The sequence below is a fragment of the Takifugu rubripes genome, chromosome 11 (genome assembly GCF_901000725.2).
Source record: "Takifugu rubripes chromosome 11, fTakRub1.2, whole genome shotgun sequence".
In the NCBI taxonomy this organism is placed as follows: domain Eukaryota; kingdom Metazoa; phylum Chordata; class Actinopteri; order Tetraodontiformes; family Tetraodontidae; genus Takifugu; species Takifugu rubripes.
This window is the reverse complement of record NC_042295.1, coordinates 14,137,942-14,165,585: the sequence shown is the minus strand read 5'-3', so window position 1 is coordinate 14,165,585 and position 27,644 is coordinate 14,137,942. Positions and strand designations below refer to the sequence as shown.

The window sequence follows — 27,644 nt, the reverse complement described above, 5'->3', positions numbered from 1 at the left end:
CCATAAGGTTTTCATCACAACACTGGAGCTTCTCAAGACAATAAAACCATGACAGAGTTTGTACAGACAGGATTTTGTGGAGGCAGAAATAACCTTATTGGTTTAATATGTGTAAGATTTGATAAACTAGGGTGTCATCTGATCATTTCAATTATTAAATTATTAGAGCTTTTCTTCATCTAGATATAAAGATGTGGTCTGTTTAGTTGCTTGTTTGTCTGTTCCCAGTGTTGGCATGATTCGTTTTGGGGTTTTAGGGTCTTTTTTGTCAATATCATAAATAGATAATGCTAGTTGCAATGGAATGGAATGTGAAGACACTTACTTATTTTGTGGTTCCAGTATGGAACATACTTGGTTTAATATGATGATTTTAGACCTACCAATGAGATTATTTCTGCTCACACAACACTTCAACCTCAACCTCAAGCAGTCCATATTTAATACATGAAATCAATTCCACATGTGTACACTATGGGCTCACATTATTAATGCATAAAAATGTCATTTTATATACACTATACATGTAGATAAACTGTAAACATCTGTCTTTAATATTTATTACACATTCAAACATCGCACAAGTAAGAATTTTGGTCCATTTTAGCTTCCCAGAAGGGTCACCCATTGGCTTGTTTGCAGTCTTTAGCTGTGCAACACCGTGAACTCTATCACACACGTTATAAAAACAACACCACAAAGTGCTGTGACCTTCTTGCTGGAAGCCGGAGGAACTTCTTTAGTGGCATATGGAGGAAGGTGTGTGGGAGGAGAGTGACAAGAGGTTGGTCGGACCATGCTGTGAATGGTGACTCCATTTCCCAGGAGGCTTTGTAAGAACAGCTCAAACACAGCCAGGAGCTGCTTAGCCGATGGCATGGAGAGGGCTGAGACGATTTGGCCAGAGGTCACAGGAGCTGATAGGCTGGTTTGTGGAATTCATGGCGGATGCAGGGGTGCAGGTGTTTGTTGACTGGATGGTTCTAGTGCACAGGAGGATTGTGGGTAGATGGATATGTCAGAGAATTGAACCCAACACTTTTGTAACTGTGATGCCTGTGATGAGGGCAGTGATGTGTGAAGGTAGACCAAGCATTAATTCTCTCCTACACCTCCCTTAATAAAGCCCTCTCAGAGACCCTGAGAACAGGCGAAAGGCAGCGCCGTGTTGCAGACGTGTTACAGTGGAAACTTACCTCATCGGCGTGTCTTAAACGCATTATGTAAAACTTTGTAAAGCACCGGTTTTGGTCCTTCACAGACAAATATGCGAGGGCTTACGTCTGAAGATTAAAGGTGTTGCTTCAATGGTTTATTTTACCCATAACCATGTACAAATAAACAAAACCTTTACAGCTTTGTATGGTCACACATTTAGCATTCATTGGTTCATAAGCACTCCCCACGGTGACATGAAAACACTGTTAAAAGACACCAACATTGATTTCTAGCATCGGCATCTCAACGTTGCACTGACGTCACAAATGTACCATCCATTCGGAACAGTTTCATTGCAAATCAAAAATAGTCACATGCAATGATTGAAAAAATTACATTACGTCATGTCACATAAAAAGTAAGCGAAAAGTTCCATCACTTGGAAATAAGTACTCTTCAGAGATTTGTCTCTCTCTCTCTCACTTTTGGAAAAAGTCCTAGACATTCTTTCAACAGCATTGTTGGTCTCATTTGGGTTGTAAACATTACAGTGCCTAGCTTCATTCACCTGGCTGGCTGCGTGGCATCTCTCAGCAGGAATGGTCAATCAATATTATCAATCAACTGATTGCGAGGACTTGGTCAGAAGTTGATCAATTATACAAAGAATTTATTGTGGAAGGACATGATCGTCTTTGGGCTCAGTTAGGGGCAACAGGACACCAGTGAGAGACCGGAGAACAGACTGAACAATATATTTACTGTATATAAGACACCCTGAGAATCACAACTACACCGCTTTCGTCTGTCATCCCTTCTTCCTATCCTCACTCCTTCTCTATCTCTTCTTCTATGGAACGATTACAGTCAGGTGGGCGTAGCCTTGGTGGTTGAGGAAGATGGTTGGTAGGTTGGTTGATTGGTTTTGTTGTGGCTGAAGCCGGTTGCCATGCAACTGGCTCCTTTGGTGGTTGGCATGGAGACAGGTTAAGGTGAATTCTGACCTGTTAAGGTAGTATGCAGTATGCACAGTAATATGAGCAGTAGAATGTATTATGTGGCTCTGGGGAAAAATACATTTTAACTGGTTTAAAATTGAAACTGATAAGGTGCACCTCATGTAGATTAAGGAGTCGGATCAATGGAATGGCAAAGTAAAACCCTGCAGATTACAATCACTTCCAAAAACATGCCTTTGGGATCACTCCTCCCATAACCTGAACGTATAAGTAGAAATGATCATTTATAATACTCACACACATTTCCCAATTTGAAATACATTCACCTTTAATGTATAGGGCTGAGGCATGTGTATTATAAACTATGAACTTAAAAGTATTTATGTTGAATGACCTGATCTTTTCTATGTCAAATCCCTTGAGGAAAAACAAACTCAAAGTTAAAATATATACATATATAACAGCTAAGTGCACCTCATGTTTTGGACACTTGAACCTTCTTTCCAGATGAGTATTTATCCCCAGACTTGTCAGCATGTAACAGTAGATCGTGACAGTAGTATGTTATCGATGGAGAACATCACATGGGGCTGACATGGTGTGCAGCAGAAGATGGCTCAGGGAAAGGCAGTAGTGGTGGACAGTGATTGGTTGATTTGATTTGGGGTTATGGAAATTCGAGTTGAGTCAAAATCACATGATGAAGGGTTTGCAGCTATAACGTCAGGAGGTTCCATCAGGAAATATGGAAGCCTGACTGGTTTTAGCTTTTGGTGGACACTGGACAGAACACCCACCCTAAACCCTGCCCCCAGTAATCACACACACACACACACACACACACACACACACACACACACACACTCACACACACACGTAGATACACACACACATACAGACAAACAGATGGGAGAAACATTTGACATATTTTACAGACACACAAATGGACACATATTTTGTTAACTTTATGACAAACACATGGCACTGATGCACTACACACACACACACACACACACACACACACACACACACACACACACACACGCCTTTGCCCACCCCCAGACTTGCAATGTGTTACTGTGATGATGCAGAGTGTGGTGGAAGGTGAAGAATAAGACAACAGAAGACAGGTGATGCTAAAATGAACATTTATAATGACTGCTGTTGTAGTCGCAAAATAAGAATCCTTAAAAAAAGACCTCATATATATTAGCACTAGATTGCCCACTTCACTGGTAATCCACAAGTCAAGAAACACAACTCACTAGTTTTTTGTTTTTTGTCTTTTTTTGTTACAAACACAATGCTACAATTACATTAAATATTCAATACTCTTAAGTCAGTTAATGAATGTTGTTAAAAGCAACCACTAAAATACTAAAAATAAAAACAAAACATTACTAATATTAAGTTACCTTTTTCCAGTCTTTCCCTTTTGTTGCATTGTTATTTAGTAATAGTATAATAATAATTGTCTGAGAAATAAATAACTCATGTGGAGTTCTTAGGGCAATAGGGCAGGCAGCATAAATCAAGAGTGGAGCTCAGAGCAATGTGATGAAATGGTGGAATCTAGTTTGACAATATAATGTTAATACTTCACAATGAAGATTGGCTCTACAGGCAGTAGGGTGGCTGAGTGGAACCTGCAGAGGTTAATCATCCCTAAACTATCACTCTATGTTATGTAAACTAAGACTGTATTGCACAAAAGATAGCAGCTCAGCTTCTTTTTTGTGTACTTTTCTTATTTCACCTCTGAGGATTTCTTTTTTTTTTTCTTCCCCACCGGGAGGAGCCGCATCAACAATGACATGTTGCTAACAAGACGAAGCATTTTCAATTCTCAACTACAGCCTGATGACAAAAGAGATAGCGCCACTACACGTTGCCGTTAGGAAAACATCAATTAATGCACAAACGCAAGTCTAGGTTGAAAATGGCTCACGCTGTTTCTCAAGGTTAGTTTTACTGGACAGATATCTAATGAGGTTTCTAGCCTAGCTGACATGAAGCAACAACAAATACAGTAGGTAAATCAACACTAATACCAACAGCACAGGTTAACACAGTAGAACTAGCATGCCGAGTTTACAGGCAGACCTAACTACTGGATGCAATGATCATCTACGGCGTCCACTAGTACCTCTTTATGCTGCCGGCCCTTCTGTTCAACACTTCTCTCTTTACAGTTCAGGAAAAAAATCTGACAAAAATATTTACAAGGAGAGAGAGAGAAAAGAAAAGAAAGTTGTGGACAAACATGTTTTTTTCTTTTTGTCTGCATTTCTTTTTGTCCTTTTTTAGTATTTTTTTCCTTTAGTCCTTTCATATGTTTTGTTCTTTTTCAGCTTAGAGAAGTGTCCTCAATGATGAGCAACAAACAAACACAAAAAAAGAAATCCAAACATATCAGCTAGCATTGCACAGTCTCTGAGAGGTTTTGGGGATGGAATGGAGAGTTATTGTCCATACAGCTGGATGAACACAGAAGGGGGTAGTAGGAGGAGGAGGAGAAGGAGGAGGAGGAGGAGGAGGAAGAAGGTCAATAAAGTTCATGGGGGTGAAAGTTCAAACAGTTCAAGAAGACAGAAGATGGCTGCGCAGCTGACGGTGCGTAAACACTCCCCTCACTGCCACGCGGGGGGGGGGGGGGGGTGTGTCGGCGTGCGTGGTTTGGATGTTAAACGAACAACAACAAAAAAAGGAACTAAATCATCATTAGAAAATGGAGTTTTTGAATCTTCCCCATCGAGAAAAATCAAATGGAGCGAGCAAGAGAGAAAGAGGAAAGGAAGAGATAGAGAAAGGGAGAAAAACGGTGTGGGGGCGCTCAAAGAGGGCAGGTGAGGAGAGTGAAAGGTGCCCCCAACACTATGGCACACAATCAATGAAGTCCCACAGGCTGAGGAGATGACAGAATTAGGAAAGCAGCTGGCATGAACGGTTGGGCTTTTTTCTAGGTGGGCTGAGAGGAAGGACAGTAGGAAGGTAGCCAACCTGCAGAAGGGTTAATCCTTGTTGGGTTTAGCTCTGTGGGAGGTGGTGAGGAGGAGGAGGAGGAGGAGGAGGAGGAGGAGGAGGAGGAGTGGTGGTGGTGGTGGTGGGGAGTCAAGGTGCTGTTCAGTTGAGGCGTCATGAGCGACATCATGTTATGAGGGCGGAGCATGCTGGCTTCATGGGTGCTTCCAGGATGGATGTCCGACACACAAGAACAACTCAAAGAAACGCTTGGAATGGTTGTTGTTGTTGTTGCTGTTGCTGTTGTTGTTGTTGTTGTCATCTTTAGTGTTTTTTTTCCCCCCTCTCTATTTTGGCACTCGAGAGAAGAGACTCACAGGAGGCAGAGGAGGAAAGTGTGTATATGTTCGGGCGAGGAAGAGGAGTGGGCAGTGAAAGTGCAAAAAAACAGGACATGGAGGGGTGTGTGAGCTTTGAGGGAGGGGTAAAGGCTACACACAGAAATGGCATTTTGTAACAACTGGTATAGGTTAGACAGAAAATACAGTACAAATCATAACCAGGAACAAAAAAATCAATTACGAAAAGATTCAACAGAGAACCAGTGATATGACAAATGCAGTCTACAGTTGCTGGTGCTTCAATGGGGCCCGAGTTTTGGGAGATGAGTGGAGGGGGGGGGGGGTCCCATAAGATATCATAGAAGGTAGGTAGGGTGGGTGAGAGCGGGTGCCAGTGGACGAGAGGGAGAGAAAGAAAAAAAATATCCTGACGACTATACTGAAAAGCCACACCCACTGGGAAGCAATGAGGTCACCTGTAGTGCAGGTGAGAAGTTTGCATTCTTCTACACATTAAAAAATAAATTCCAACGACTAGCTGGCTATATCACGGCACAGACATCACGAGCACGGGGCACAGGCCTAAAGCAGACAAAACTGAGAGAGAGAGAGAGAAAGAGAGAGACAGGGAGAGAGAGAGAGAGAGAGAGAGGAGCATGCAGGTCCGAATACACTGCTGTGTAAACGTCTACAGTACGGCTACACATCTACAGTAGTCTCACACAGCAACTCCCGCTGCAGCTCGGCCTGCCATGCACGATTAACAGCAGAAGGTTTAGTGCAAACATTTCACTTGGAGCAGAAATGGAAATTTTGACTTTCCTTTGTGGGAGGTTTTGTAGGAAGAGCGCCATTTCCTATGACGCCATCTTTGAGGATGCAAAAACACAGCACGCACACTGGGAGCGTTTGAGACAGTCCTCTCCTTTTATGAGGCCAATGTCTGATTGAGCGTTTCTGCTTTGAAAACTCGCCACGCTGGTGACAGGAGCTTGCTTTCTTTTAGAGAGCAGAGTCCTGCAAAAAGACTCAGTCACCAATTCCAAAGAAAATGAAGGAGAGCTGAGGATAAACATCTAATAATTTGCTAAAGAGAGGGGTTATTTGTCAAACACTCTCACCATCTTGCCGATGTGTGTGGCTGCAAATGCTCCATATCATATTTGAGGGCAATAAGGTGCATATCAACGACAAGACAAGCCAGAGCTCAGAGGAGTCAAAGGACAGAAAAGGTTCTACCGAAAGCCCGATGCTTTGAGGGTTAGTAGTGTTAGAGTACAAAATCACATGAGAACACACAGAAGCCTCTAGCACATCAATGGTCAGAGGAGTGATATGCAAACTTATGTAGAGGTGAGTACATTCGTGGACAGTCTTAGAAATGATGTCGTAAGTTTTCTTCTTTTAAAGTTAGCCAGCACGCTAGCTAAGTAGCAAAACTGCCTTGGGTTGGTTAAGGGTTTGTTTTATTTGCCCCATCCAGGATGGCTGGAAAACTAAATGACAAAAAAACCCTAATCTATTGTGACACCAAAGAAAAAAACCCTTTTTGGCCGGTGGACACAACGTGGTCACTTTAAAATAATAGTAGACATTTTAATGCATGAAAATAGTATCAAAATGCTCGAAACCTTATCGGCATGCAAAGATTTGTCTAAAAAAATGAGTTAGGAAGTAATATAATGACAAACCGGCTTTGTTTCTTTAGGTTTTTCAGGGTTTTTTTGTCCACTTTTCACTTTGATATCATGCAATATTGACGTGCAAAAAAGATAACATCTACTGTATTTCCACAAAATACATTTTTATTGTTACTATAAAAAGCTGTTTTTAAGAATGCTATCGAGTCACATTGTCTTTTGTATTGTTTGCTAAGGTATCGCTATATTGATTTGTCTAGCCCCAAAATTAGTAGTGCTGTATTATGGGATTTGTAGTTGCCAGAGAAGGGACTAACATGGCAATAGAGGCATTAGACAAACTATTGAATGAGGTGTTTTCATTGTTGATCTACTCACTCTCAAAAACCCTCACGTGGACTTCCTCCTGTATGATGCGAATGATAAATATGGTTCATTTGGCACTTTCACATTTTTTTTTAAATATAAAAGTATGTGTGTGTGTGTGTGTTTTTTTTTAATTGACACATTAACAGTTTCTGCAAAGACCTAGTTTGGCACAGATTTAACTTTATCAGGTTAGAATTATACTATTGTTAACTTATCGTTAGCGTCTAACTGAGTATCAAAATACCTTCTTCAGGTAAAAGACAGATTTCGATATGTTTTCACCTTTTATTTCTAGTACATCTGTTATCATTAAATAGCAGCATTTTCCCACAAATTAAAAACAATTACTGTTAACCCTAGTAAATATCTACAGGTAAATCCCCAAATTCCTATGGCAGACGGAGGGTAAAGAACAGGACGAGACAACATCCAACTACACGTATTGCTTCCAGTACTCATCACACCTTATATCCGCTCCCTAACATTAAGATAAAGTGATTGGCCGCCACGTAAAAGACATACCAGGAAAGCTCTTTCCCTACTCTAAATTAATGAGGTGATAACTCCTCATAAATCCAGTCAAAACCAATCAATGGCGCAGAATTCCCCTATATGACATGTGTTTGTGTTAATGTTTGTGCAGCAGAGTTTTCCAAATGAGCAGCGTGTTAAAAAAAAAAGAAGAAATAAATCAAACCAACAACGCCCACATAGATTCAAACTAGAGAAAGGAGTGTTTCTGCACTGTGCCCTACCAGCCTCAACACTGACTTCTCCTGCAGGTGTGGTCGTTTTCTAAAAGTGGCTCGTCACTGCGTCTCCAAGCCTCGGCGACCCGAAGAGGCGGAGAGAAGAGAGAGACTCAATCTGAGGTGTTTTTCAGGGCAAAGCAGCAGACATGCATCGGTCGTAACGCCAGGCATATTCACCCATGGAACAATGTGGTAGGAGGAGACGGAGTGTCAGAATGAAGGTGCACTGGAGGACTGAGGACGGTGGCAGGGAGGGTGAGGATAGTGTGGATGGTGTTAGATGGGAGTAAAGAAGCCTCCTTACCAAGCCGTGGAGATAAACCCTCACTGGCGCTCCAACAAAGAGTGACACATTCCATAGCACAGTGGAGGATTTCAGGTCAAGTTTTGGTTTGGTTTTTTTTTTTCACTTTGAAGAATCAAAAAGTCTTTTGGATTATATATAGAAGAGGAGTTTTATCTCCTCCTAGGCTCAAACAAATCAAATGCAACACTGGCCTGATTTTTAGCAGTTTACATTCTGTCACACTTGGACCACTGATGGTTTCTGTCCAGAGATTTGCCCAATGGAAATACAATAAGTTAGCGATTCCTGCTGCAATAAAAAAAAAAGTGACTTTAGAATTTGTTCCAGTCTCTTTAAGGTTTGGTCACCTGACACTCCCCAACATCCCACCCTTTAATCACAAACACTTTTTCTGATACAAAAGAAGAATCTAATTGATTGATCCTCTTCATCGACCTAATCCCCTTCTCCTCCGATATGACAGTGAAGTTCTTCGTATGCATTCTACATATATTTCATATATGTGGTTTTGCCCTGTCATATAACAGCTGTCCATACACGATGCCAGCTACAGCACATGTCCCAGACCTCACAGGCCAAGAGAACCGCTCCTTTGCTTCACAGTGCATTAAGACAAAAACAAATAAAAAAATCAGTGTACTCTGATAAAAAAAAAAAAACAACACGAAACAAACAAATAAAAATAGAATAAAAGAAGCGTCTTCAGAAGCTTCCTGGATCTATAAGGGGCAGTAAACCAGTTGCCATGGGAATGCAGCTTGCAAGAGGCAAACCTTGCTGAACTCCCTGGGAATATGTTGAATATGTGTCATGCCTGGCCTTTACCTCGCCAGCAGCCGGACGTGTTTGATACGGGAAAAGAATCGGCGAGCCTATCCCGTCCTGATATGCAGGCTCTTCTGGTGGGACGTGCAGATAGGCAGCGGACCTCCGATGAGCAGCGCTCTCTCCTCGTGTCTCAGTGTTTTGCACTTGTCAGTAGTACAGTGTCAGTTTTAAGTGCTATTTACTTGCGGGAGTCGGAGCACCGCAAACTGAACAGCAACATGCTTTGCTCAGCTATTCACTGAATTTTCACAAATTTAGGTTAGTCACATCAGGGGGCTTTGAGTCAAAACGGGCGTTTGGGAAGAGGAGCTGCATATCCGAGCGTGTCGAGCACTGACGGTTAATAAAGCTGCCTGAGTTGTGTATTTTACATCAGGCATTTTCTTGCTAATCTGGAGGCCTCGCTGCCATCTGCACCACAGGCGAATTCCCCACTCTAGCACCAAATATGGCATTGTAGAGTTGTTTGTCGTGTGTGCATGTGTGTGTATTCCCTGTACTTTCTTTGACTGGATATAGGTATATATATAGATATAGTGATCCTTCACTGTATTGATCTCAATGCCCGGGGCGGCTTTCTTACTAGACTTAAATAAGACATATATTACACTATGTGACATTACTATTCATCTTCACTTAAATTAAAACACAAGATTCAAATCAAAAATAGTCTCATTTACATTCATGTCAACCTGAATTCACAGATTTTATAAAAGAAACACTAAGCTTGTTTTAAGGGTGAACTCATTAATAAATAATGACGATGACGCTGATTCCTATCGTAACAATTATCACACCGTTTTTACAGCAGACTGCAGAAAAATGCCATAAATTCTGTGTGTTTGCCGCAGCTTGCACAGTATCACTCTCGTCAATTCCAGGTTTTGCACTACGTGAGATCATCGGCGTGCACCTCGGCATCCTAGCTCCAATATCGGATCTGCACATGGGTGTGCTACGTGCTGTAACAGACTGTGGCCCAGTGCTGCTGGGGGGTAAATCACAGGGGATAGAGGGGAGGGGAAGGTCAGGTACGGGGCGCAAATGAAGAAACACCCAGCTGATTATCTCCCCCACGCCTCTCCAGAATTTTTACCCCAGACCTTCTTTTCCAAAGAGATGGCAGAAGAGGTGAGAGGTGGACTCAGGACCTGGAGAGAGAATAAAACGTACTGGGGAGAGGGCCATTTAAGATGTTTCCTCTGTTGCACGCCTGCTAAAAATCTGCAGTCTTTCTTATTATAAAACCCTTATAAAAAGGGGAGGTTGTATAGGGGCGTTAGAGGGAGATGGGGCAATAGGCTGAGGGATTTAAAAAAAAAAAAACCTACAGAAAAATTGTTTGACTGCATTGTAGGGCGAGGGAGGCATGAGGGTTTTCCTTTCTCACAAAAATGTTTGGATATGGGGTGGAGGGTTGTACCCCGTAAACACAAGCCCCCACCCCAACCCAGCCCACCAATGCCCTTCCTCCCCCTACTTCCTGTAGCCTCTCAGGTAGTCTACATGGCATTCAGCTTTGTTCACATGGTACACAAACAGACAGCTTAATTTACTAACCCAAACAATGAAACAAAACAAGTTTTAAAAAAAAAAAAATCCCAAAAGGTCAAGACGTTAAGTAATAAAACCTTATTTACACGTTACACTTTTTTTTCTTGGTTTTTCAGCGAGATAATTTGCTCCTCTCCATCCTCATCTTCTCAGCACATTTTTGCTCTGCGTCATTTTTTTTAAACTACAGAATACTGAAGACACGCAGAAGAAATGGTACAGAAGATTCCTTCTGACATTGCTGCTCTCCTCTCCTTTATCCATTCTCATTCATTTTTTTATACTCCTCCCCCAAGCCCCCACTTTTTCCTTTTATCCTCCTCATTTTTTATTGGCTGTCAAGTTTAGCCCACTTTCTGTGGGTTGGTGGCACGTACCCCCTGCTCATAGGTGATTCGCTGGCTGATTAGGTACTGTGCAGCCTGTGTTGCAGCCTGGGAACCCGTGATGGTCACCTTCCTGTTCCGAGTTCCAGGGATGAACTCGCCTTTCTTGGAGATCTGGATCCTGGCTCCAGTCAGCTCTTGGTACTCTACTAGCGTCTTCCCTCCTTTTCCCAGGATGGCTCCCACCAAGTTTTCTGGTACAGCGATTTCCACCACTTCTTTTGCTCCTTCTGCAAGCTTCTCTGTGGCCAGTAGAGATGATGCCACGAGTGGTGATGCAGCGCTTAAATAGCCGTTAGTCGCCCCTGTAGCAGCAGCGAGAGATCCCAGGGAGAAGCCTCCAAGACTCGCTGCTGTGTGAGCGGCACTGGTTGATGCATCACTGGCATAGGATGCTAACAAATTAGCTGCGGCGGCTGCTGCTGGATTAGCATTAGCTGCTACAGCAGCTAACACCCCTGAGGCTGCTGCTGGATTCAGCCCCAGACCAAGGGAGTTGGTGTTATAGCCATAGCTGGCCAGAGTGTTGAGGGCTGAAGTGATGGCCAGCAGGTCGTTGCCTGAGAGGTTGGACATGGTGGTTGGGAAAGCCCCAACACCAGCCAGGCTGGCCTGGCCGAGCAGAGAGGAAGCTGTTGCTGCTGCGGCAGCTGCTGCAGCTGGAATGACCTCAGTGGAGTTGGCGTATGGAGAACCGGTGGGGTTGGAGTTGGCAACGGGCCCTGTGATGTTGGAGTAAGAGATGTTGAGGCAGGAAGAGCTCTGTGGATCTTCCTGGATCTTCTGGACAATGATCTCCACAGCTTTACGGTTCTGCTCAGGTTCTCCACTTATGGTGACAACACGTTCCTGGAGGTTGATACCTTCTGGCTTTTGGGAGAGCTGGACCCATGCGCCAGACTGTTCCATTACAGCCTTGACTGTTGCTCCACCTTTCCCGATGATCAACCCCGCCGTACTGTTAGGGACAATCAGCTTGGCCTGGCAAAAAGAGCAACAAAGAGAAAGAAATCTGTCAAATGTGGCCAGTTAATCATAAATTAGATAGAAAAGGTCATCATACTTCAGGATTTTTTAACGTGTGTGTTGAAAAAAATGCTGTAAAGCCACACCTGTGCATCAGAATGACACTAAGGATGCAGAACGTGCTCCAAAGCAGCATTCGCTTGATGGAAACTTTTGATATTTAAAACTGTTTACACATAAAGTACACAAGACAAGGTCAACTCTGAAAAGGGCTTAATCAGAAGCTGCCTTTCAAGGGCGTTCTTGAGGAGGACAGATATACAAAAGGCAAGCCAGTGAAAAGAGCTGATGTACTGCAGGTGTGTCTGCTTCACGAGGAAGTCGTGCAGTTCCCTGAGAAATAGATGGATAGATAGATAGATAGATAGATAGATAGATAGATAGATAGATAGATAGATAGATAGATAGATAGATAGATAGATAGATAGATAGATAGATAGATAGATAGATAGATAGATAGATAGAGAATTCTAAAGAGCCTTGGTGTGTGGGAAAAACCTGAGTCCCAGGTCACTGTTTCCATGGAAACACAGCTCTGGCTTTTAAAGGGTTGTAAAAGGGAGTGAAGCAGTAACATGTGTACGTACAGCTGTACGCACACTTCCCCCGTCCAAAGAGCCACACCGTGCACGTCTGTCCAAGGTCATTATGCTCACATAAATTGGTTGTTTACAGCCGCATGTTTAGTTTGCTTTCCCCGTTCCAGAACTAACATTTCCAAAACGTCACAGATTCGGGAGATATAATTAATATCGGAGCGATAAACCACATCAGAGGATGTTTTGCCGCGTGCGCTCGCGTTCAGACATACGTGGCGCTCCACTGATGCAGGCAGCCAACGATGCGTGGCGCCGCGGCAACACGGAGCTCGCTTTAATAAACCAAATCCAGCCACCTTTGGCTGCACATGAGCTGCGAATACATGCGTCTGTGCAACTTTGAATCCTCTGCAGCCTGAAAAAGCTGCATCTTCCCTCTTCTGATGGACGGAATGTTGAGTATTCAACTGGAGGGTAGAAACGCAGTGTGGGCTGCAGAGAGAGGAAGAGGAGGGAGGACTGAAGTGACAAAAACACACAGCCTTGGTATAGAAAAGATCAAATAAGAGGCAGAGGGCCATGGATGCTGATTAATTCAACAAAAGTAGAGGCAGAGAAGGATAAATGATGAATACCACAGCAGAGAGATACGAAGGCCGAGCCAATTACCTTGTCCGGTTTGTCTCACTCTATTTTATCCTTTTCTCTCCCTTCCTCATTTCCTTGCAGTTCTACAATGAATAGCAACAGTTGGATGACACCCAGGATGCAGAGGTCACTATTCAGTCAGACTCAAACTCAATAACGATGAATCTGAATAGAATTTAAAGGTTTGCATGCATGAGGCTGCAGACGATAAAACATCATATCACATCCTTCGTTTCCCCCGCTGAGTGCTGAGTAGCGCGGTCACCTTTCCTCTTATGTTTGCAAAGAATGCTTAACAATTTATAGTCCGTTTCTATTGATTAGTGTCAGTATAGCGTGACGCAGAGCCAGGCAATGTCAACCTGTCTTGTTTATGTCCTCTGCCTATTCATCACTGGCTCTGCTGTCCAGGCAGCTGTCTTGTGGCCCCACGGGGGCTGTTACTGGATTTAACATGGCTTACTCTTCAAAGATCCCAATAGGCTATAGACACACTGCGGGACCCGATCACTCCAGGTGGATTGGCCTCAGGTGAGGATTCCACCAGTAATGGCCACAATATGAATGGAGACTAGCGTCTACCTCAATTACTGGACAGATTAACGGGATTATTTGCTACGAATGGAGATGAGGAACAAAAGCAATAAGTGACGTGCCCAGAGAGTTCCAGAAAGGGGACCGAAATGATTCCACGCGCATCCCGGTTCATCCTCCGCAGACAGACACCCAGAAGTGGGAGGATACGTTGGCAGAGTGATGCCTCTCTCCAACAGTAATGATCACATTACCATTTGTTTTATATCAAGTTGGTTCTCTGCTAATGAGGCTCTCAGTTTGCCACCAATCCTCCCCCAACGGCTCACACTTCTTTCCGCGCATCCCATCATTCTGTGCAACTTCTTTCAACAGATCAATCTAATGATCAGATGATTAAAAGCACATGTAATCACTTTCTGGGATTAGCTGGTGCAGCAACTGTGGCTACCGCAGCTCCACACATGCCTCTTTTTGCTTCCCATTACTGCTGCATCCCTTTGTTTCCTACTCAAACAGCACAATATTATCTGGGAATAATGTCTTTGCACAGGAGAGGAGGCTTTGGCCACATTCCAGCTGCAGAGCAGAGGATCCTATTGCTGCAACTGCTGGGCTGAAGGTCAAAGGCCAGAGCCAATCTCCTGAATTCATGAATATATTCAGGCAAACGCTGAGAAGGAGCAATGGCAGCCATCAGCAGGGGACCCAGTGAGGATGATGATCTCAAATCAGTGTGCAGAAAATTCAGCTCAGCTGGATGGTTTAATCAAGAACACAACAGCCAATAAACAATCAAGTTTTTTTCTTTCTGTAATAGAGAGAGAGCAAGATTGGTGTGCTTGTTTGTGACCTCCACTTTTGGTCTAGTGACTCTTGACCTTCTGTTCTCTTCTATACTAATCTGATCAAATTCAGCCTCTAAGCATTGATCATTGTTGTTAAAAAAATACTTATATTTTTTATAATATATTTCTGTTGAGAACACAATTAAATCTTCAAATTTGAGCCTTTATGGATTCTTTTAGCTACATCAGTGATTCTCACCAGTAGCTCCCTACACGTTACTGTAGTATTGCAAACAGCACCCCCTACAGGGGAACCAGTCACACTTCAAGTTACAATTACGTGCTTCCATCTTCAATCTGTCACTGCTGTCATTAGAGGCCATGTGCGCACGTACACGCACGCACACACACACACACACACACACACAGACTCACACACACACACACACACACACACAGACGCGCGCACGCATGCTAATATCCATGCATCAAATGCACGTGGACAGTAACACACACAGACAAACAGGCATTTTGATGACATATATTTCAACACACACGTGCACATGGAAAAACAGGCAGCAGCAAGTGGATGACAGCAGACAACTGTGGAGTTTGAACTCTGAAGTCTTAAGCTGGAGACTTAATCTGGCTCCCCATGATCCACAGGCTTAGTCGTCCTGCACCCTGTCTATCTTTCCCCTGTCATCCCCCCCCGACACACACCACCCCCCCCCCTGCTTGTCTGTCTGTCTGTCTCTCCTTTTATTCCAAAGCCTGTATAAGAGCACTCTGCTGCAGGTTAAAAATAACTGCAGGGCAGAAAATGAGGGGCTACAATAACACACACACACACACACACACACACACACACACACACACGCACGCACGCACGCACACGCACACACACACACACACACACACACACGCGCACGCACACACACACACATTTTTCCTAAAACACACATAAACAAGACTGATAATCTACTGATTTTTGAATCAAATCATAATACATCAAATTTGGAAGAGGGGAAATGTAATTGTGTTGGTCAAATCCTCATTTTCAGTTCTAATTATAATTTCTTGCGTTTCTTACAGAGCAGTGAAATATGAATGGCTGGAGAGATAACACAACACAGACCCTCTGCCGATTTGGCGTGAAGCAGATAAGAGAGCCTCGGAAATGCTGTTCTGCTGAGTCAGCAGAAACTGTAAATCACAACGGCAGCAGGAGAAATAGATAAATGGTTATGTAAGAATGCTTGAGAAGAGTGGCTGTTAACATCCTAGCAAGCTGTAACACAGGTAAACACCTGACACATATGGCTTTATGTTCCAGAGGCCAGAGCGGATACATGAAAATGACAAAAAAATTGCAAAAACGCCACCTTTGTTGGTCTTTTCCAAAGCTTTTTTGGCTCTGAAGAGATGATTTCCAGGTGCAGACATCACCCCCGAAAATAATGACAGATGCAGAGTTCAAAACACAAATTCATTAGGGATTTAAAGGTTCCAGGTTCAATAAAACAGTCTTAACTTTGCCCTGATTTCGTCTCTTGTTCATCAATCAGTGGTTTCTGTTTGTCTCCTCTCATATGCTGGATAAAACTGGATTACTTCTTGTTCCAGCAGCGACTTAAACTCGACCTCTTCCTCAGTGGACACAAGGTGAGTCACTTTTTTCTTTGAGTTTCCTCTGTAGCGGGGCAATAACAGGAAGTAGGAAACAGGTGTTTCTGTCAGAGGCAAGAGGTCAAAGGAAACAGCCCCTTTCTCTGACAGGAAGTCAGCGGAGGGACGAGTTGGGAAAACAGCTCCATCCGTGCCTGATTGTGTGGCGTTTTACACTATTCAGCTCCATCAATACAGTTTGACAGAGTGGTAGAGCGGTTTGAGTCTCAATAAAGGGCGGCCCTGTGCCAAATATAGAGCCACAGCGACACCAAAACAAAGCCGCAGGCCATTTCCAACTGATCCCACGGGAGATGCATATTCCGAACTGTGTAATGCAGCAATAACAGATGAAAGGGTGTGTTTCACTTCAGTCCACAGACAAGGAAATGAAGCCAGAGGCCTCCAGAGTGCTCTGGCTTTTGTGTTCATGTGGCGTTTGTGTCCCAAGTCATCTCCAGGTTAAGTTGGTGTTTTTGTTGTAATTCAAATTGCACAATATATTTTTAAAAAAAATGCAATTTGATTAGTTTTTTTTTTATATACGACCACATGGGAAATGCAGGTTTAATGTGTTGACTTCACACAAACCTGCGCTCAATTCAAGAGCAGCACCAAAGCTCGTCGACGTCTGGTTTGATAACGCGCACGAGAAACAAAATTAGGGAATAGAATATTAACAGTGATGAAATTCCATTGCTAAATCATGTCAGACCACATCGGAGGCCATAAAGGGCCCATAAATCATTCTCTTCATGGGCCTGCTCTCCTGTTATGCAGCACTGAAGCGTGGCGTCTCGTCCGTCAGTGCCGTCCCTGCTCTGCTTTTCTTTCTATCAACAGCTGCTTCACCAGCAGTCTGCAGCTGTCACTAACAAGAGTTCAGATCTGCTTCCAGCTTTCAGTCACCCACTCAGCCATCCAGACTCTTCTTTTTGGCATCTGATTTCTCTCTCCCCGTCTATCTCTCTCTTTTTGTCCCCCTTCTGGATCTTTCTTTCCCTCTCTCAATCCATTTTGCCTCCGTTCCACGCGCTCTCAATCTAACTCTTTTTCTCTATCACAACATCTTAAGCGCCAGTCAAACATCATTTCTCCCTCTCACACCCTCTTTTACTCCGGTCCACGGCCCCCCAGGGGTTAACCATTAGGGCCCGCAACACATGCTGGAACAGCCGCTCTCTTGACAAGAAGGAAGGCATTTTACCCACAACCTGAAATAGTAGACAATCACACCAATTCATCTTTCACGAAGACACATGTGCAAGACAATCTGTGTGTGTGTGTGTGTGTGTGTGTGTGTGTTCCTGTATTCGCGAGACCATTAATTGAAATTTTGTAATATTTTGTGGGACTACATTTTCCTCCCCAGAACAACAGCAACAGGCTGGAGAGCAGCGACAACAATAGCTATTAGCCCGGTTGTCTCCTTTTGGCAGCTTGCTTCCCCAAAATACAATTTCTCTCCTGTCAATCATCCTTAGAAATGAATGATGTCAGGAATTACTAGACCACACTACAGTGGGATCTCACAGAAGGCTCAGGCCTGCCATAAAAGTGCCTTAAAGTGTCTGTTTAAAAGATAAATATAATGAATAAAAGGCTACATCAAAGACCTTTCGTGATTGCTGTCACAATGTCTGTGAGTGTGCACAAATGTGATAATCTTTCTGTGCAGAAGCTTTAAGCCTTTAATTTCTGCTCATGAATATGAAGCAACATAGTTGCACAGTTGTGTGCATGCCTGTCCTCTTGGCCTCTCTGGTACCACTGAACACTCAATAGTTTAGAGGTAAATCCAGACCTGAGTAGTCGATACAACGTAATCATGTAGCCAGAATGGCGATAATCACATAAACGGATCATAATCAATGGCTGCACTAATTGTCCTCGATTACGCAACATTACTGGCTGACAGTGGGATGAGTTTCTTATAGTTTTGTTGACAAGTCTTTGATGCATGAGGAATCTCTGCTACAACACTGTAGATTTCTAAAGATGATGATGCTGATGCCTGTGTGCGTGTGTGTGTGTGTGTGCGTGTGTGTGTGTGTGTGTGTGTGTGTGTGTGTGTGTGTGAGAACATCGTATCCCATGTGGACTCTATGTTCACACCTCACACAAGGCGTCCTGTCTCAGTGGATCTCTCTATTAATAGTCTTCCCTCTCTCTTGTTTTTCATCCTGGACCTTCCTCCTCGTTTCCTCTTTCCCCTCCCGTCTTCACTACAGCTTTTTCTTGTTTTTACTCTGCTCTTTCCTACTCTCACAAATCTTTTTTTTTCCCCATGTTTGCTTGGTTTTCACTCCCGTGTTTATTTTTCTGCCTCATTCGGTCTCACGCAGACAGAAAATCACAAACAAACTCCGTCTTGTCATTTAAAAAGCTAACACTTCCCTCTCCCCTTTTCTCACATTACCTGAGCCGTGGCTGGCAGTTGGAACCGGACACAAACACCCTGGCAGCTCAGAGAAAATAAAAGAGGGTGACTGACCTGTTTGACGCGGTCTGGGTTGACGGTGGTCTGTGGCTGCAGGATGCTGACTGGCTCTGTCTTCTGGGTGCTCTGCGGCATCTCCCTCACCTTCTCAGCGATGAAGTTGTGGACGCCGTTGAGTGCTTCCACCGTCCCCTGGATTAGACACACCCGCTCCGTTGTCCCTGCACACACAGAGCGGCCCCGTTATCGCATTAATTGCTGCCATAAATTTGTGTTACTGACGAGTCAACACGCACAATCCCACCAGACGCGTTACAATAGCACAACCGGGAAATAAAGCAAATAAAATAACTTATTCCAATTGCAAAATTGCAAATGTGACCACTAAAAGCTGTAAACGAGCACCTCGTAATTTCAAGCAAAACACAGCAAATTACTGCACACCACTGTTATAGGACTCAATTCAAAGAGGTGGACATGGCGCAGAAAAGGTCGAATTGCCCTTCTTCTATTGTCTTCCTTGATGTACCATATCTGCCTTTTCTACTCTGTTTCCTCTCCCTCTGCCCTTCCTCTCTGACTCCCGTTGGACTCTTGTATTCACTGGGACTCGCTCTTATCTCTGGTTAGCAGCATGTTAGCTTGTGTTTCCTGCCTCTCCACTCTCATTCTCTCACTTAGACTCATCTCATCCACGTCTGACACCACAGAGAGCAGAAGGATTTAGGAATATTGAGAAAAGCAAGGCCTCATCGGGGATGTTTTTCTTCCACTTACTATCATCATAGTGGGGGGTCATCAAATGTGAACCCCTACTGTCGGTACCATAGGTGTATGGGCTAAAACAACAAAGGCTAAAAACACAACACTCAGCTGCTGGCTGCGTTTGGTTACACATCCACACTTTGTAATGTCTGCAGCGCCTGTTAGCATTACAGTGGGATTATTGCTATTTTTGCAGCAGCCGTTGACAGCAGTGACAAACAGCAGCTGAAGGTTTCGATTTGGCCGAACGACTACAAGCTAACAAATCAAACAAACTCGAGGCTAGCATCACTTTTAAGTGCACCGCCATGTTGTTGACCTGACGATTGTGGGTATGTGTATCTACGAGAGTGAGTGTGAGTCTCATAAACTTTTCTACTGTGGGGATTTTAGTTATTTTTGGGGCCCAACTGTATTTTCAGTCCCAAATTATAGGTCTGACAATTGCCAATGTGTATGTCTATGAGCGTGTGTGTGTGTGTGTGTGTGTGTCTACACGCCTGTGTGCTGATACTGAGAAAACTGGGCTATGCCTCTCTCTGACAGCTGGTGCCCTCTGGGTAATCTGGACTCAGCCAATCATAAACAAGGATTAGGAGGCCATTGTCTTGGCATCAGTGTGTGTTTGTCATATTTGAGCATTGTGACAGTGTGTGCAATTGTGTGTGTAATGGTAGCAGGAAAGGCCACTTTCGGCAGAGCACCTTTACAGCTGTGCCTCCACAGACCTCCTAAATATGATTATGGGATACCGACCAGAATTTAACGTGAAGATCGATAAACAAATGCACATTTTATCGGCATGGAGGACATCAACATTTGACGCTAGTGTCCAGTTAATTTTGTGCAAAATGCCGACAGACATCTGGCTGCTTCGCTACATTCACCTTCAGCCTCGGCTCCGTGCGTCTGCAGTGTTTGGAACAGCGCTTACGAGCTGAAAACGAGTGTCTGCCGCTGATATCAGGCTGGTGACACCACTGTGGATATACAGAAACTGCGCAGCTAAATGAGATTAAAACTACACAATTCGAATAATGCCGGGATCTTAATATTTAGCCTGTAATGGAATTTAAACTAAACTCTTTTCCCCCACAAATTATCATTAATTTAATCAAAAATGTGTTATCTTGTTGTAATTATGTAGCGGTGCACTGAGAGCCAAAGGTTCACAACTTGCCAATAGAATTAATGTGAAACCAAGTAACCAGACGCAAAAGCGAGCCGTCATCATTGCCGTCACCATCAAAGAGGCCGTGAACTCTCAGTTGCTTTTATTTCAGTCTAACTCGCATGACTCACTCCTTCCTCCCCTGCTCTCCTCCTCCTCCTCTTCCTCCTCCTCCTCCCCTTCCTCCCTGATGACCAGAGAGGCTCTGTAGGCAACAAACAGACAGTACGCTGTGTTTCTCCTTCTGCTTGTCTAAGGCCGAGTAACAACTATACATAAATTTTCACTATAACAACTTGTCTTGCTTATTGGACAAATTTCCCTCGTTTTACTTTTATTAAGAAAAGACTTTAACAGGTCAGGTTTTCTGTTGGTGATAATTGGCCATCAAAGGTTGCAGTGCAGGTGAGATGAGCTCCTCTCGGTGCTCTACAGTATGAGCGAGAAGGGCGGTTTAGCTGTGTAACCTCACACAGACCACGGCAGAGATATAGCTGGTGTTTCCCCGATGACTTGGTGTGTCTTGGCCTGCAGCTGCAGTTTGGAGAGAGCAGGCAGTAAGCGCTCATTCGCAACAGATTAAAAGGAGACATTAAGTTGAAATGACTCATCATTGTGGCATTATTATCATCATTGCTGTGTTTTTTGGGATCTGTACTCCAAAATTAGAGAAATCTCTATTTCGTATTAAAGGGAGGCGTCCTGTGAACTAGTGAAGTAAGTAGCAGGTCATTAAAATTGCAAAGGAAAGATTCTCAAACTGGAGCTGCAGGGAGTGTTTCAGAAATTTACTGGCCATGATGTAAAAAAATGTGTATCTTTCCTCATCAAAGTCAGAGAGCTTCAAAACCTGAAAATAAAAGTCTCCCTTCTTGTTTTATTCATGTTGTTTTTCAGTGCAGAGAACCACTGTAGGCAGAAAAACACTCTGGTTTCCACTAAAATCAACCGAATTGTTGTCAAAAATAGTCTGGTTTATTCCTACAAAGTGACCCATTTATCAGTTCTGATTCTCCTTTCAGGATCCACAAAGTTCTCACTTTCTGAAACTTTCGCAACAGTTGAGGAATCCCGGCAGAGAGGCTGAAGAAGCGACGTGAAGAGGAGACGAGATGCGACAGCATCGCCACAGGTCCTGCGTTCCCAGGTACCGGCTCTCCACCCCCCACTGCTGCCATATACACATTTACACTTCCAGCACAACTGGGATGAAGAAGGGAGAGAACAGCTGCCAGGAGAAATGGATAAAGGAGAGACCTGTAGGTTCACATGACTTCTGTCACATCTGAACAACATCAAGCCAACTGGAGGCAGATGGAGACGCAGGACTGGACCGAAAGAGAGGCAGAATGTCGGGACAGTGGTGTCAAACTGGAGTGACAGAGGGAGACGGATGGAAATGGATGGAGGGAGAGGAACCTCTGTGTAACCTGTCACAACACGGTATTGGCGGCACACAGAGAGAACGACACAAACAGACACCAGTGATCTGCAAGAGGTGCAGAGAAATGAAGAAACCAGACGTGGAGATCTGATATTGTGTTTTGACCTTTCGATAAGGACGACAACATCCGAAGCCAACTAGCACTGCAAGTTGGTTTAATGTTAAGTTCATTAAAGCCATCTCCTTATTTTGAGGATAAGCTCAGGTTAACTGGACACCTCTGATCAGATCTGCTGGATAAGTCAGCTGGTGGATGTGCAGCTCAACGCCTTCGAGCTCTGATGGGTTTAAGACCGTAAAAAATGGCGTATGAATGTGAAGGTAAAGAATGTGAGCGCCTCCTGATCACAGCCTGATAAAGCTTCCTTTTTTTAGAGTCTGACAGCCATGTTAGCCATGCTAACAACAAACAATATCACACAATAAAGCAGTAGCAACCTGGAAAAAATGGGCCACATGCTCCAGTTTCTCCTTCTTTTCTCCTCTATATAACCCCCCCCCCCCCAACCCTTGAAAACTATTAAATTGCATAGATTAAGATCAGTTCAAGTCTGAGGCTGCCAAATCTCATCCATGGATGTACCGCTGACCCTAACCCTGGAGGACGAGCTGATACCATCTACAAATCCACCAGTCAGGACCACTACAAAGATCACTGAGCCTGCATCAGAAAGAGGCGGATGGATTTATTGAGCGGCTCTAAATAAGCTGATATAAGTGACCAGAAAGGCCTTTGTGTCATTTAAAAGTTTTTCTGGCTGAATGGCTCAGCATAAGTGAGCCAAAAAGAGGGACCAGAGCAGGCAGACGGATGGATGGAGTCACAAGTGAAGCTTTGTGTGTGTAAACAGGCAGGAAATGCTCAAACTGATGCACAAAACTGTTATGGGGACAAATCCCCTTCACACTTTAGGAGCAGAATCCATCAATAGCAATACACTGGATGGATTGAGAGACAAAGAAAAGTGGCTGTCACTCTCACCACACATTCGCCAAAAGTCCTGAAATGGTTTTAACAGCAATAACACGATGAATTTACACACAGCAAACACTCTTTCGTGCAGCTGTTGGTGATTTCATAAGTTGTTATTTGAGAGACGGACGGGGAGAAAGAGCGACTTCCTGTGCTGACGCAATCTGGAGCTGTAAGGAAAGTTGGAGCTGTTCTTCGCTATAGTCGTCATTAGAATGACAAAAGAAGGACAGAAAGATAGCGGAGAAAGAGATGGAAAGAGGGAGGAGCGGAGAGAAGGAATCCAAATCAACTTTTTGGACTTTTGTCAGTTCTAAAAATGAACAGTGACAATGATGAAGAACGAGAGGAAGGTTAAGTGGATTAAAATGTGATGGTTGCTTTGGAATGGGCCGGCAGCCATACGCACTCACACTGGCTTCATTTGGCATCATTAGAGCTGGACAAAATCACGGTCAATTCGGAAAAACTTCATACATGGTGAAGTTGCTGCGGTCACATGGCCTGAAGCCCAACATTTTTATTGCTCTTTACTGCAAATGAAAGTTCTCCTCGGTGAGTAACCAGACTCATGGGGGAACCAAAAGCCCCACTGGGTGAAATTAACTCAGAATGGGGCTCCACAATCCACATCCACCATTTTTGAACATTTAAAGAGTTCACATTGTTATTCGACATTCTTCCCCTCTGCTTTTTCTCTTTGTGATAATCCTTAAATCTGTGTTTTAAAGGAGCACAACAAACTGTAAAAACATGCTGTCCTCTCAGCCCCCCCCCCACCCCAAGTCCTTTATCTGTCCTGAGGTCCAGCAGTGTCAGAGCACTCAGTGAGAAGAATAAGGCAAACTCTCCCCAAAGAATAACAAAAGAAGCTGGAAGAAAAGGCAGGAATTCCACTGGTCTGATGTAACGCTTTTCACTTAGTGTGTCCTGCTGCTCTCCCTCCAGTCTCCACCTCCGTGTCACTTCATTGCTCCAATCCACAAAGTCCATTTGCAGAGCACATGCACACGCTTCATAAAATTACACCTCTTTCATCCAACTTTTAAGCTCTTTGGAAAGCAATGGTGCTGAAGAAGCCAAGGTTGAAGAAAAATCAATCAGTTTTCCTGGTAAAAAACATGTGAATAGTGAAGGTTTTAAACAACCGAAGCTTTAAAATCTGGATCCTCTCAAAGTCAGAGCAACAGGAGGCAGTAGCAGCAGCTTTTCTTTTACAGGAAAGACTTTTCCCTTCTGCTGAAGCATATTCAACCTAAAAAAAAGGATTTGCACTCACTTCCAGCATATTTGCCCGTGTGGTCTCAAACAGACAGACACACCACTCTTGCTTTTTCTGCAGGAAAGATTGTTAAACTATAGTTTACATGCTGGATTATTTTAAATTTCAAGCATTTCCAACCTTTAAAAAGCTTTCTCACTATTTGCTTGCATTTGCACCACATCCAGCCCCTCCACAGCCCTCCTGTTTCTCATCATCCTCTCCCTCGTCCCTCACTGCTCCCTCACTCTCTTTTCTTTCCTTGCCTCTTGTTCTTTGGCAGGAGTTTTGGTGTTGCCCAAGTGACCTGACCCAAGCCAAGCAAACGGCTGAAAAGATACCAGGACTGCCTCTTTTCCTTTCTCCCCAGTTTTCTTCTCATTTTAACCCCTTTTACTCTTCCTCCCATTCCTCCTCAAATCCTCATTCTCTCCTCCGTCTCTACCTTTTTCTGCTTCTCCGTCTCTTTTTTCCTCTGTTGTACCTGCAGACACATTCATCTGAAAATTGCCAAGATGCCCTCAGCAACAAGAGAAGCCAACAATGAGTGGAAAGATACACTGGAATCGAGTTTATGCTTGTCATTATTCGATAAGTATTTTGAGAAGTCCCACGTGCTACTTCAGTGTGAACAGACAGAGCTAGAGCGCCGAACATGCCCCCATTTTTATGTGACGAGAGATTGGTGAGGTTAAAGTAGAACTGTTCTGTGTGTGTGTGTGTGTGTGTGGGGGGGGGGGGGGTACAAGCAGGAAGTGACGGCAGTGACAGAAAGAGACAGCTGTAATAATATGTTCCTCCTGGTGAGACACACACACACATACACACCTTCTAAGCTTTCTAGAAAGTCACACATCTCAATATGTAACCATGGACGGATGACTATATATACACACCTAATCACCCGCATACTCATCTGTCACACGCGCGCATGCACACACACACATGCGGGGGCTGTCTTGTGTCCTCGGAGGGCCCGCGTGGTAACTGGACCTCGTGTGAATTCTTTGTCATCTCAAACGACTTCAACACTGTTCTGATTTTACTTGCACCCTCCATTTGTCTTCGGTAGTTCTTCCTCCTCGCAATTTAGTCTTTTTTGCACAAATCACTAAGCGTGATAAAATCAGGGGTGGTGTATGTGTGTGTGTGTGTGTGTGTGTGTTGTGTGTGCGTTTGTGTGCATGTGGGGGGTGGGGATGGGGGTTCCAAACCAGGAAGCTACTGTCGGTTTACTTTGATGTCAGCATAGAGTGGTGTGTGCGGGACAAAGACACCAGTCAGACTGTTAGTATAAAGTATATTTAGTTAGTAGTTAGTATAAAGGATATTTAGTACTAATGTCCCAATTCATGCAGTGGTCGACCAGTCAGGGCGAGCAGGAACCATGACTCTGATCGAATCCCCATGATGTTGACCTTCAGCGCAGCGTGTATATGGTTCTCTTTTGTCGTATCGTTTATGCATTAGCACACGCTTAGATGGACACACACTCGCTGCCCATCTCCCAGTTGGTATCTGGTGTCACACACAACTGCCTTAATCGAGCCACACCTGTCATCTAGTGCAACATACACACACACTCCTTTTATGCATTGCCCCAAAGCTCAGATCAAAATATTCTTGTCTAACCTACTTGCATTTATGTATGTGTGTTTGCTCGCTCATGTGCGTGCATGCGTGTGTGTGTGTGATTGTTCCTTTGTGTGTTGTTTAGTGGCTGTGTGTTATGTCAAAGCTTGAAGCCAAATAATGCATTCATTTTTGTCTGCAGAATCTTTCTATCTGTAAGCGTGTGTGTGTGTGTGTGTGTGTGTATGTGTGTGTGTGTGCGTGCGTGTGCGCAATGTGGACAGTGTCAGCTGGTCTAAGCTGCCTCATCCCCACCCTTCTTTAGCCTCAATCCCCCTCAAATCCATCTATGTTTCCCATGTGACTCTTTACCCTGTCAGCTGCACCAACACTGAGGTCAGCCTCTATCTCCAGAATACGTCTATCTTTATCCCACAACAATGTTCACTTTCAGATCAAAAATACTACAAGAATACTGAAACGCCCATCAGCCGACTTCTGTAAATCAACTTTTAGTCAAGATACATTTAAATGCTGACATTTGAGGCACACATCGGTCCTTTTAATAGCACACTCTCCTGCATGGCCACATTCCTGTAACTCTGACTTTCATTCTCTCTTTAAACTGAACACACCCTGTTGTTCTTCTGACTCCACACACATGCAAGCACACCCCCACACACACACCCAGTATATAGCTGTGTGTAGCTTTATGAGAATACTCGTCTCACCTCATCAACCTTCTGGCAACTTTGCAGTGCGCCAGCTTTTTGAACCTAACAATCCTCTCTCCCCTTAACACCCGAATCGAGGCATTTCATGCAGCAGGCAGGTCGAGGCCCTGCTTCTGCTAACACCACTGCGGTGTTCTGCTCATTTAGTTTTACCGAACCACAAAATAATGAGAGGGAACTTTCCTCCTGGATGAAGCTTCAGAAACGGTGCTTCTCAACACTGATCGGTCATCACGACTGGCTGATTGGTGTACCTAAAAACATAGAGATGTCCCTCCCTGTTCGACCGTCCTGAAACTCAGTGTGCAGAAACAAGACAAATCAAATCCAGATGAGTCCTTTTCTAAATCTCGCGTATTTGTCTTCTTGTACTATGAACAATCGCAAAGGAAGACGGACTTCCATAAAAACACATTGGCTCAGCCCTGCATTCCTGCTTGTGATTGGCTGCTAATAAAGTGCTGTTTAAGAGCTCATGGCACGTGGATAACATTCGAACCCTACACACACACAAACACACACAAGCACACAACGTTTATTCAACAAGGCTTGTCAGCCATGGAGACCAGCATGCCTGGTCTTTTACATCATCATCATCATCATCATACACAATCTGGTCTCCATTTGTTACAGCTGCGACTGTGTGTGTGAGCCCGCGTGTGTGTTGCTGTTTTCCTGCAGCCGAGAGCACGTATGGGCATGCGTGTGTTTATTTGTGAGCTGGAACTTGGCTGTGCTCGGTGACCACGTAGCCTGAGAAAGTGGTGGAGAGTCCCGCACACCAAAACATCTCCAACTGCAGATGAACTCTGTTGCACTTTTGCTG

The 27,644-nt window shown here is 44.0% G+C and overlaps 1 protein-coding gene and 1 long non-coding RNA gene across 3 annotated transcripts in view; both read right to left on the bottom strand.

Annotated features, from left to right (window-relative positions):
* Positions 1 to 258: 258 nt before the first annotated feature.
* nova2 (NOVA alternative splicing regulator 2) overlaps positions 259 to 27,644 on the bottom strand; it is a 49,016-nt gene continuing 21,630 nt past the window's right edge. For both annotated transcript variants that reach the window (XM_011608682.2, XM_029844273.1), the window contains 2 exons: positions 18,953 to 19,119; positions 259 to 12,236 (listed from right to left, as the gene is read on the bottom strand). In XM_011608682.2, the coding sequence (XP_011606984.1) occupies positions 11,214 to 12,236; positions 18,953 to 19,119 (1,190 nt within the window). In that variant the 3' untranslated portion in view covers positions 259 to 11,213. The remainder of the gene's footprint in view (positions 12,237 to 18,952; positions 19,120 to 27,644) is intronic.
* On the bottom strand, positions 21,351 to 25,185 carry LOC115251563 (uncharacterized). Its single transcript, XR_003890106.1, has 3 exons — positions 24,673 to 25,185; positions 24,531 to 24,587; positions 21,351 to 22,062 (listed from the first exon to the last, which is right to left on the bottom strand). It is a non-coding gene; the product is annotated as an uncharacterized lncRNA (long non-coding RNA).